Below are 11,720 nucleotides of genomic sequence, written 5' to 3'. Positions count from 1 at the left end.
AACTTTCGTGAAGAAAGTTGATCCTAGAAACTACTTGAGGTAGGAGAAAAATGGTGATAAATGAAGAGACAGTATGCTGTCTGGAAATGGAAATCCGAGATTTTTACTGAACTTCGGATGCCAATAACTTCGTCATTTCTTCACCGATTGGGATGGTTCTTGGGTCTAACTTGAAGGTTTCGAAGTGCTCTACAACTTTCGCGAAGGGAGTTGGTTCTAAAAACTACGTTAAGCAGGAGAAAAATGGAGATTCGTGAAGGGCAGTAAGCTGTCTGAAAAATGGAAATGGTTTCTAGAGAGAAGCGAGAGCAAAGGAGTGAAGGTGTGAGTTGAATGGAAGGCATGGGGTGCTATTTATAGCCAACACTTGACCTCCTCCCTCCTCTATGGCCCCGCCCCCCCTTTCTCCCATGGACATTGCTCCATTGTCATGTCCAATCAAGCTTGAAAGCATGCCAAGTCTTGTCTTGTCCAATCTTCTTAGGCTTAAGGCTATAAACTAACTAGGATCTTATGCTTTCTAGGGTAAATCTAGGTAATCATGGCAAGTCTTACAAGTCTAAGGTAGGGTTTGATCAGGCTACGGTATAGCCTTCCATGTATGGTCAATTCTAGTCTAGGTTTGTAGTCAAAATCTAGGGTAATAAGGCTAGGATTCTAAGCTAGAAAATTGACTAGAAATGAGTTGTCTAGTCAATTGGGCTTAAGGCTAAAATAGGGCTAAAGAGGTAGCTTGGAGTGTACAACACACAAGCACACACTACACTCTCCCTCCCCTCTCTCTCTCTCTCTCTCTCTCTCTCTCTCTCTCTCTCGTACCAAGTATATATATCTACATATATATATCTAAGCAAAATCTAGGAAAGTAAGTCTAGGATTATTAGGGTTAAGGCTAGAACATAGGTGTGCATGCATGGCAAAGCTAGCCTTGCTTCCTTTGGAAGCAAAATGATGACTCCCTTAGTATGACTTGTCTTGTCATACTTATTGGCAAGTCAAAGGTCTATTAACCAATGAATAAAAATTCCCCTAACAATTATGGACCAAGAGGTAAAGGAATATCGGTAATAATTTGATATGACTAGTCATGGGAATCTATTGTCCAAGGGATAAAAATTCCCCTAACAATTATGAACCACGGGGTAAAGGAATATTAGTAATAATTAGGGTTTGAAATGACTTGTCATGGGGTATAATGATTACCCCTAAAGTCTAAGGGTTCAATTGGGGTTCGGGGGGTTCAAAAGGCTCCAAGACGGTCAAAAAGGTCCAATTAGGGTTAGGGTAATGTAACTAGGTGAATCGGTGGTCTGGTTCCACCAACTAATCGATTGGATGCTAATTCTACTTGCCAAGTAGGATTTCTAGCCAAGAAATATAATTTAAAAATTTTATCTAACTCGTTAGGAAAATATATACAAGTGCTTTTATAAGCATACTTGTCTTTAGAAAATGACTAGATTGTCCGGAGTAAAAAATATAATTTTATAAGTCTCAAATCTAATTATGACGGATTATTAAAATTAAAAAGAAATTTTTAGTAGCAAATCTAAGTAGTTAAAATAAATTTTAAATATTTAACGAAATTTTTATTTACCAAAAATCAGGGTCGTTACAAGTCACGTGTTTATTTTTTATTTATGAAAAAAATGAGAAATGAGAATGTAAAATAATCAATTTTTTTATCAAATCAAACCAAAATTATTAAGATTATAAGTACCCATACATGATAATTATTGATAATATTTAAAATTAGATATGTAAAAAATAAAAAATTTAAAACCAGGGGTCGGACCCCCTAGGCCCTAACATAGCTCCGCCCCTAGAAACACCCAACATTACTACAGTAAGAAAGTATTTTCTATACGGGGAGGAGAATACCCAGAGCACATGCAGAATGTTACTTGGTTCTGGTTTTTAAGAGCGAGAAATGCATATATAAACAACAAGAGAAAGAGCTACAACAACAATATAAACAAAAGGGAGCTGAAAATAGGGCCTGAAGATCCGCATGAGCTCCTATCCAAAAAGGTGTCCCTCTAGCGGCCACATTGGCGGAGGGAGAGGGTAAATATAATTGGTGTTTACTGTTGTGTACTGTTGTAAGGAGTATAATTGGTGTTTATGTAGAGTAGTATTATGGGTAGTAAATGCTGTGCATGAATGGTAAAGTCTATATGTAGTAAATGCTAGTGTAGTAAAAGCTAGCAGAGGAAAAGTGGGGTACTATTGACATGATGTAATAGGTGCAGTTGTGAGCAGTAAAGTAGTATTATTAGTGTTCTATGTAATGATGTAAGCATCCCCTCCTTAAGCCTATAAAAGGAGGGTTCTCCCCATTGTAAAAATCAAGCAAGTAAACAAGTCAGTGTTTCCCTAATATATTATGTGTCTTGTATTCACTCTCTTTGATCCTAACCTACTTTGTGTTTGTACCCACTTCGTGTCTGTCTAATTGCATTGGCAAACACCGTGTGACGTGTGTAATGATTTGAAGGAAAAAATGTAAAGACATTGCATAGCAAGTATATTGGCGCTTTCATCTATACATGACTATGATGCTGATTACCTCCGAGGAAGATAATCCAACTTCTTCTCAATCAATCATTCAAAGTAGAATACCCAACAACTAAACAAAGAAGCATGAAAAACAATTACTATAAAGACAATGCGTGACAAAATCGTGAAACCTTTAGTATACATTTCATGGCTGTTGAAGCCACTCCTGAATACCAGAACGAAGAGCATGATTCGGCACAAGATTGCAGTGTGACAGGCTGAGGTTAGTCATGGGCGAAGTATCGTGGCCACTGTCTATCCATCCTCTCACAGCCTCCAACTCATAGGTAAAGCCGTCAGCTGCCACATGAGGATCTTGCATGACTTCCTGCGAGTTTGATCCAACCAAACAAACGCCTTTTACCATTTAACATCGATCAAGAAAAGCAGGGTTGTGATAAAAGTAGTCTTCAAAACATGCATAAATTTGAAGTCTATGCGTAACACGCTAAGCAACTTGTATCTGGGTGGCCTGATCACGTATTAGCAGCAGGAAAAAGAAGAGACAACTACGAATTAGCAAATTTCCTTCTTTTTCTTTTTTTTTTTTGTTAATGCATGTGTGTAGGTACATACCTTATTTTGGAGGTGTAGATTATGGAAGGAGAATGGTGAGCTGCAAGCTATACCTCAATTTTATATATCTTTTTAGATTGATGGAATTGACATAGCTTTTCAAATCTTGTTATTTCTAATCGTTCCATAAAGATCATGTTTGCCCATGAATTTAAACAAGACAGATTTTGGCGCTCTCTATTCACTCTCTACTTTTTGTATTTGATCAATCTAATCTACTTTCAATAGCAATTCACAGGAAAAAGAAAAACTCCCTCCAATAGTTAACCTTCCGACAATTTGCTACAGTCTAACCTCAATCCCCTCATTTCAAACACACTCATCCAAATGAAGCTTAACAGAATTCATATATTGTCGTGAGTGAAGATGGGCGACACACACTAACAAGGGTAGGCTACATTCACAGTCCCTTTGGGAGAAAGTAAATAGATGACAACATCCAATTACTTATTTAGATAGACTAAAGTGAGAAAATGGTGGACATATGCACGCTCTACTATGTTTCTCACCATTCTCTAAAAAATGGTGATATTTGGTGAGAAACCGTAGTCCTTTCTTTTCTCACCTAAAATCTCCTTCCAAAGGAACTGTAGAAGTGTTTCGAACATTCTTCCAAATTTTGATAGTTTTATATGAAATAGTTAACCAAAAAATATAATAAGAATGACAATAAGAAGCTATTGTCCTACCTGAAAAATGGGGCAAACAAAATATGGTGGAGTCTGGCAATGCTCTTCAGAGCTCAACCGAAACGATGAGCCTCCGCATGAAATCCTCATTGGTTCTAGCATCCTCAATACATACGATGCAAGATCTGGCCGGCCTTTACAGTTCTTGTCACAGCACCTCATTGCCAAGTGAGTTAACTGTTGGGCTTGCACAAATGGCCAGTCCCCAGCTGTAGGATCAAGCAGGTCTTTCAGACTCCCCTTATCTAATGCAGATTGCACTTCCTTTAACAAATCCAGAGCAGTTCGTCCAGTCAACAACTGCAGTAATATAGTTCCGAATGAATAGACATCTGATTTAGCAGTCAGCTCTCCTGTCGCAAGAAATTCAGGGTCCATGTACGCAGAAGCGCCCGTTGGATCAGTTCTGCAACACGGTATTGTGTTGTTGCTTGAGGATTCGTCTTGTGACATAAAGCGATATACTCCAAATCCGCTGAGCTTGCACACATGGTTGGAATCTAGAAGAATATTGGCAGGTTTGAGGTCCCCATGAACTATTCCACGGGGACTGCAATAATGGAGGTAAATAAGAACAGAACATAGCTCTGTTGCCATTTTGATTCGAGTTTGCCAAGATAATGGGGGAGTGTTGTCTCTGCAGCTCAGTCTATCTTCAAGGCTTCCGTTACGAAGATATTCATAGACAAGAATCCAAGCTTCTGGGCAGACTCCAATGAGAGTTACAAGGTTTGGATGCCTCAAATTGGACAAAATATTGACCTAAACAAAAGAGAAAAATTCAGATGGTGTCCAAATCAGATAAAAACTATAGAAGAACAGGTCGCAATGAGCAATATCTAGATAGGATCAGTGGGACTCCAGAAACTGTACCAAGGTGTAAATTATCTTAACAATACTAACTCCTTTAGCCAACAATACATAAACAATATCTCACACTTTAGTATCAATAGTGCGGTAACAAAGCATAAAAATACATAGGGTTTTACAATTGTCCTCGATGAGTTTTCATATTTCGACCCAAATAGGATTAAACTGGTGCATTAATCGATCATATATTTTTTAAGGAAATTGTGGCAAATAGATTGGCACAAACTTTTTTCAAGATATGCTCTTCTTATTTCCTACCTATAATTAGGATGATATGACAAGATTTCTTGTCTTAGTCTTGAATCCAAAGAAAGATGGTTCAAGTCAATAGAGCTTCGCTTAGAAGAATCTTGAGTGTTGCGATCAACAAAAGTTTCCGTAAACGATGAATCTTGCGACATAGTTAATTTTTTTCCGAACAATTTGTCCATGAATCCATTAACTAAAAAAAAAAAAACACAATAAAATCAATTAATGTTGTGAATACCAGATTAGTTCATTTAGACCATAGGCAATAGACATTGAGTCTAACTATTGTTTTGAGAGAAGGCTGGGCAGGGCAGGGCACGATATTGATACCAATAGATCCTTCATTTTCTCTCTTTTTTAAATCAATACATACTCTATGCAAATGTGTTTGTGCCTCTCAAGACTTCAAACCCCCATATCCCTAATTTTCTAGATTTTTCTGTTTTTAATTTTTTCCAAAGTTGGAGAGAGAGAGAGGACGTGGGAGTGGGAGGGGGAGGGGGAGGGGGAGGGAGAGAGAGAACGTGGGGAGGGGAAAGAGAAGGGGGAGAGGGACTTTAGGGGAATTGAGGAAAAATTATCCAATGCCCCAGTGACATTTTCACGTGGGGGGGCCAATTCATCTCTCATCACCTATGAAGCATGGGTACTCTGGAAATGTCACCGTACGCGCACCGGGCACGGGTACGGCGTCGGGATGGCAAAATCGTACAGGGTATGTTTGGTATCTTTGGGTACGGCAAGGGTACTCCGTCGATACGCCTTGGGTAATTTGCGGGTATGGGTACGGCAAGGGTACTCCGTCGGTACGCCTTGGGTACTTTGCGGGTACGTTTTAGCCCGAGAGAGAGAGAGAGAGAGAGAGAGAGAGATGAACTTACAAGAGAGAGAGGGGGAGATTCAGTCAGTCGCCGTCATCCTCCTGCTCACGTTGAAATTTGAAAATGAAGCCCTAAATCTGATCTCATGTGTTTTGTGACTTTATATGAGAAATTGCATATTAAGGCCAAAACTTTGAATTAATATACACCTTCAGCCCTGAAGTTTTTAAAGCATTATACATCCAACCACTCTCATTTGGATAAGAACTTAGTATGAGATAAATTACACTTACATTAGTATTGTACAAAAAAAATGTTATTTTTATGAGATAATTTTACATATATAATTTTATCTATGTTGCTTTTTGTTGGTAAAATGAAGTTGTGTTTGTTCCCCATTTTATTTTAGTTTAGTTTTGTTAGTGGGTGGAGAAAGAAATAGGATAATAATTGGAGAAATGAGTAATGAGTAGAAAGAGATAGAGAGGGATGACAAAATAATAATTGAAAAAATAGGATAACGATTGGAGAAAGAAATAGGGTAATGATTGAAAAACAAAACTAAAATGGGAAACAAACACAGTATTTATATTTTATTTTATGCAATAAAAAATTGTAAAAAATTATATATATATTTGCCGCACCCGTACCCTACTTTTTTGGGGTTTTGTCGTTTTCCGTACCCGTACCGTACTGCGTACTGCATACCGGTACCCGTGCTCCATAGCTCATCACACATTTGGGTGGTTCCCACTACAAAGTGTCAGGCCCGCACAAATTGTTTTTTGTCATGTGCATCGAACGGGTACAACTAGGGGTGTCAACGAACCGAATCGAGCCAAACCTTGTGATATTCGGGATCAGTTCGGTAAGGCGTAGGCGAGGCTCGAGTTTGGCTCGAGCCTGGACAATGGAGTTCGAGTTCGGCTCGTTAAAAATTTTCAAAGCTCGGGCTCGGCTCGTTAGACTTAAACGAGCCGAACCGAGCCGAATTTAGGCTCGAATACAGTTCATTTTCGAATACAGCTCGGGCCCAAATTCAGGTTCGAATACAATTCATCTCCCGATCCCCTTCACTAGAATAGACCCTGTTTAGAATGTTGTAAGTGGACAAATTTAATTAGTGCTCAGACCAGCATTGGATTGTAATGGCCTCTCGTGCCTCTTGACCGGAACCCTAATTTGTCGTCGGAACCCTTGACCTGTTAAACAGACAAGGAGTGAGTGCACCTTTGCCTCTCGTGGCAAAGGCCCTCCGATGCCTTTGTTAGTATCTCGTACGGATAATAAACCCTAAATATCAATAGGAAGTCACTTATGAATGCAATATCTTGCGTACCTTTTTTCTCTAAGTTTATCTCGTATTTATAGATTCATAGGTGCTTGCTGCCCAAGCATCCTTGTCACCCTAGGATTCCTTATCTCGTAAAGGAAACCCAGGATATCAAGGATTCTCGTTTCCTTTATCAGTTTGCTACCTTAGTCTTTTTAGGACTCTTTTCCATAGCTGGCCGAACATCCCATTCCCGTTGGGTATCTTTTACAGATCCTACATTCTCGGGATCTCACTCTTTAACGGAATACCACTGTTTCTGGACTCTTCCAGAGTGTTCCCTCTACTTCAACGTCTGATAGAACTTCTTTCCTTGTTCGGCCATCTCATGGCCGAACAGACGGCCTGGACCAGTCACTTCACATGTAACTTCACATGTAACTGGTCCTTTATCAATTATTTGGACCTTTTCCTCCTTAGGAGCTCTCCTCCTGTTCGGCTCTCTCTTTGCCGAACAAGTTACCTGAACAGTGGCATCACATGTCACTTTCCTTGTATTTGGTCCAATAATTTCTCGTGTTTTACTGAACCAAGATTCGTACAACCTCTCTGGACCCATGACTTCTCATGTCACTGGTCCATAGCGCGTTGACCTTTTCTTTCACACCGTGTTCGGGCTCTTCTTGGGCCTGTTCGGAAATACCTCCCTACAAATGTCATGAATTAATTCCAATACTGATACAAATCCAAATCAAGATAACCTTACAAACTAGAATAAAAAGAGTACAAAAATGCACATACAGCATCAAATAACCACCAATTAACAGAAATCAAGACACCCTAAAAATACAGATACAAGCCCTTCTTAAATTCTCATTAAAAAAAAACACATGAAATATTAGAGGAGGGGATTTCGTTCCCTTCATCTCAGAGTTTTTCGAAATCAATTTGGCACATAAATGAAGTCTTGCAATATTAGAGAAGGAGATTTTGTAGGGAAAAAAAATCCAATCTGGAAACAAACAATAAGAGAGTATAAGAATACCTGGTAGAGGAGGAGAGAGGCAGTGGAGGTGGCAGAGAGAGGTAGTGGAGGAGGCGGAGAGAAGCGGTGGAGAAACCTTAACTTTGAAGTCGTCGTTTGTAACTCTATATCGAGTCTATCGACTATCGACAATATACAGGAGTAGTAACATTCAAGTTCGTGAGCCTAACCGAGCCGAATACTATTAGGCTCAGGTTCGGCTCATTTATGGAACGAGCTTAAAATGGAGGTTCAGGTTCAGTTCGTTTAATAGACGAGTCGAACTTGAACGAGTCTTTACCGAGCCGAGCCGAGCATCGAACAGTTTGTGAACGGCTCAGTTCATTTACAGCCCTAGGTACAACGCTTGTGGGATTTGTTTGGTCAAATGTATGAGGTGTTCAACCATGAGCTATCTGATTGGTGCTCATAATGTATTGGAGTATTGGACTGAGTGTTCAAATAAGGCCTAAAATAAAATTACTACTAGTAAAAAAATAATAATAATAACTCTCTGGCTGTGCAGCCGCCACTTGATACAATGTGATGTGATGTATAAGGCACTAGTGTGGAGGGAAGCGAATTTGCTTAACACTTGTGCATCCAAAACAGATTTCCTCAGATTAATCACTATTACAAGTATAACCCCAATGCCTGATTCATCATTTGCGCACCAAATAAATTCCATAACAATGCCACAAAGTAAATCTTATTCTCTCTTCTTCTTCTCTTTTTTATAAATTAAAACTGAACTAACAATCCATTGCTAGTAAGTTTTTCCATGTTAAGTCACGCCCTGTGTGTGGTTTGTTAAGTTACTTTAGGATATGTTGAAAGGAAAGACACCGGTTTTTGAGGTTGCTTTAGAAAATGTTGAAAGGAAAGACACGGTCAGCACTCTTAAGGGAGAAACTAATAGCAGAGTTTTTTGGCAACATGTATGCCCACCAAATCTACAAGCTAGACATACTGGAACGAGTCGCTTGAAAGAAGACCAAGGGTGACACCCAACAATTAGAGATTTATCTACTTAACTAAGGTGTTGATCAGAATCCTTGGAAATAAAGCATTTGAAAATGTGCCATAACTCACACTATCCAATTCTACAACAAAACAATATAATTTCGCAGGCAAGATTCTCAACCTTGTACTTCAAACTATATCCTCCAGCTATGTAAATCTATGGCTCAAGGAATGTCAGTACTATGAATGCATAGAGAATAACAAACAAAACATCATACCTCTTTCTGAAATTCTGAAGGACCCTGCCAGCTATTACGGTGTAGCATCTTTATAGCCACTTCAGTGTGACGAAGGAGACCTTTATAAATACTTCCATAACCCCCTTCTCCAATCTTCAAGGAGGAGTCAAAATTTCTAGTTGCTCCTTCAATTTCGGCGAGAGAGAAATCAGAAAATAATTGAGGTGCAATGGTTTTGGAGGCCGCCTCTTCTTGATTTTTCCTCAGCTCCTCAGCAACTTTGAGTGCCTTGTTGCGCTCTGCATGCAACTCGTCTCTTTGCTTCTTATACTTCTGCAACAGCTCCACAGCAGAGAACATCTTGTGTTCCAACTCCTGTACCATCATTTCAGAGTTTGCAATTTGGGTCTCCAAAGATGATCTCTGTTCCGTGGAAATACGGAGCTCATCCAAGACTACATCTACCTGCTGCTTCATCTTTTCAAGTTCTTCTCTCCCCCTTAATAGTGCTTCTTCAGTTTCTTTCCTTTGTCTAAGTTCCTCAGTATATACTCTTTCTGATGTTTTAGCCTGCAAATTGGCAGTCAATTGGACCGTTTATGTAAGATCTAGTGTTTTAAATGGCGAAAGGCGCACCGAGGCGCAACGATCCCTTGGGGCTTTAGCGCAAAGCGCAAGGCGCGGCTCGCGCTTTATTGACGCGAAGCGCAAAAAAAAAAAAAAAAAATTCTACGCAAGGCAAATTTTATTAGAACAAGTTTTCAACACAAATAAACACTTGTAAAACTTTCAAATGTCATAAAACATAACATGTCAATGGTTAAACGAAAATACCAAACACTAAACATAACATATCATCCATGAAAAGCTAACATAATAATGTTTAGCCTTAAAGACATAACAAAAGGATTAAAGACAATAAAATCTAGAGGCATGCATAGGCATTACTAGAATTTTCAGATGTCATCTACAAATAACAAGTACAAATAAATACAACAAACTGAACAAATATTTTAAACAGAGCTGGAAACAAAAAACAAAAAAAAAATAGGTGAAAAAAAAAAGAAAAAAAAAAGAAGCAAAGGGGGGTCCTACTACTGGAAAAAATGAAAAGAAAAAAGAAAAGGGGGGTTGTGACAGGAGAAAAAAGAAAAAAGAAAAGGGGGGTCCTAGACAATCGGTGAAAATAGAAAGAAAATGAGGAAAAAGAAGGTGAGAGGAGGAGGAAGCAAACGTGAGATGGTGAGAGGAGGAAGAAGAAGTTGTTACTTGGAGTCAACAATCAGAGAGGGAGAGGGAGACCAGAGAAGAAGAAGCTGGGTCCGATCGTCCGAGACTCTGAATCGTCGAAGAGGCTGTTGCTCGATCTGGTTTGTCGATTGAATAGGGCTCCCATTGATTTAAAGGAAGAAATTATTCAATGCATCGCGAACGTAAGACTGATTTTTACCTCACAACAAAAAGCGCGCGCCTCAGCGCCTTGCGCTATAGCGCGCGCTTCAGCGCCTTTCTTGCGCCTTTGTGTTCTGCACGCGCCTCAGCGCCTTGCGCTATAGCGCGCGCTTCAGCGCCTTTCTTGCGCCTTTGTGTTCTGCGCTATAGCCCATAGTTCCGAAGCGCAATCCTTGCGCTGCGCTGCGCCTCGCGCTTTTTAAATCACTGGTAAGATCATTGAGGTTTTCAATTTTCAGTGCTTAATTTCACCCACAGAACATTTACTGTGAGCACAGGTGATGGTCGCATAAGCCAAAGTTTCAAACATCCACAACCAATGGGCCACTACAAAGAAATTAAGTACAATAGAGTTCCATTTATTGTGCACTTAGAATTCTGTCTTCCCCTCTAGAAGATTGTGAACTCATGTGAAAGTTGAGCACCAAAAGTAAGTAATTTGTTGACCATTCTGACATGCAAAAGTATGCATGACATTTCTCTCATGGTATATCTCCTATCCGTGATAAGTATGAAAATCACAAGCCTGCATTGTGTATTCGACATCTGACCAACATAACGAACAACAACTAATGCATGATCACTATAAATTTACTCTACGGAAAGCATCAATGGCATCTTTTTCTGCTTTCCTACGTCTCACTGACTCGTCAAAGGCTTCTTGTCTGGAATTTTCTGCCGCAGCCATAGCTTGCTCCAGCTGATCATAAGGTTCATCCTTCATATGTCCTTCCTGCTCTAGTCACGAGCCCGTTCAGAACTTACAGAATAATTTTTTAAAAGGATTAAGTCACTAAATCAACTCAGAACACTCCTGCTTGAGAGATGTGGGCTCCCCAATCGGCGCGCTCAAGTCGCCATCCGAATTTTTGAGATGGATGATCCGAGAAACCGAGGGTTTGGTTTGGAAAAGAAGGCTTTTGGCCTTCTGAAAACGTTGAGATTTGAGTCTGGGGGCCACGTTACGAACGGGAAATATTTTATTGAAAAAAGCAACCCACTCGC

The 11,720-nt window shown here is 39.7% G+C and overlaps 1 protein-coding gene across 1 annotated transcript in view; it reads right to left on the bottom strand.

The window, feature by feature from the left end:
* Nucleotides 1–2,490: 2,490 nt before the first annotated feature.
* LOC131308344 (U-box domain-containing protein 33-like) overlaps nt 2,491–11,720 on the bottom strand; it is a 28,358-nt gene continuing 19,128 nt past the window's right edge. Inside the window, exons 6-8 of the mRNA XM_058335265.1 lie at nt 9,303–9,833; nt 3,825–4,586; nt 2,491–2,887 (exon numbers count right to left, since the gene is read on the bottom strand). Of these exons, the coding sequence (XP_058191248.1) occupies nt 2,705–2,887; nt 3,825–4,586; nt 9,303–9,833 (1,476 nt within the window). The 3' untranslated portion in view covers nt 2,491–2,704. The remainder of the gene's footprint in view (nt 2,888–3,824; nt 4,587–9,302; nt 9,834–11,720) is intronic.

This window comes from Rhododendron vialii, chromosome 1a (assembly GCF_030253575.1).
Source record: "Rhododendron vialii isolate Sample 1 chromosome 1a, ASM3025357v1".
Classification (NCBI taxonomy): domain Eukaryota; kingdom Viridiplantae; phylum Streptophyta; class Magnoliopsida; order Ericales; family Ericaceae; genus Rhododendron; species Rhododendron vialii.
Note: the sequence above shows the minus strand (reverse complement) of the source record. Positions and strands in the feature narration are given on the sequence as shown.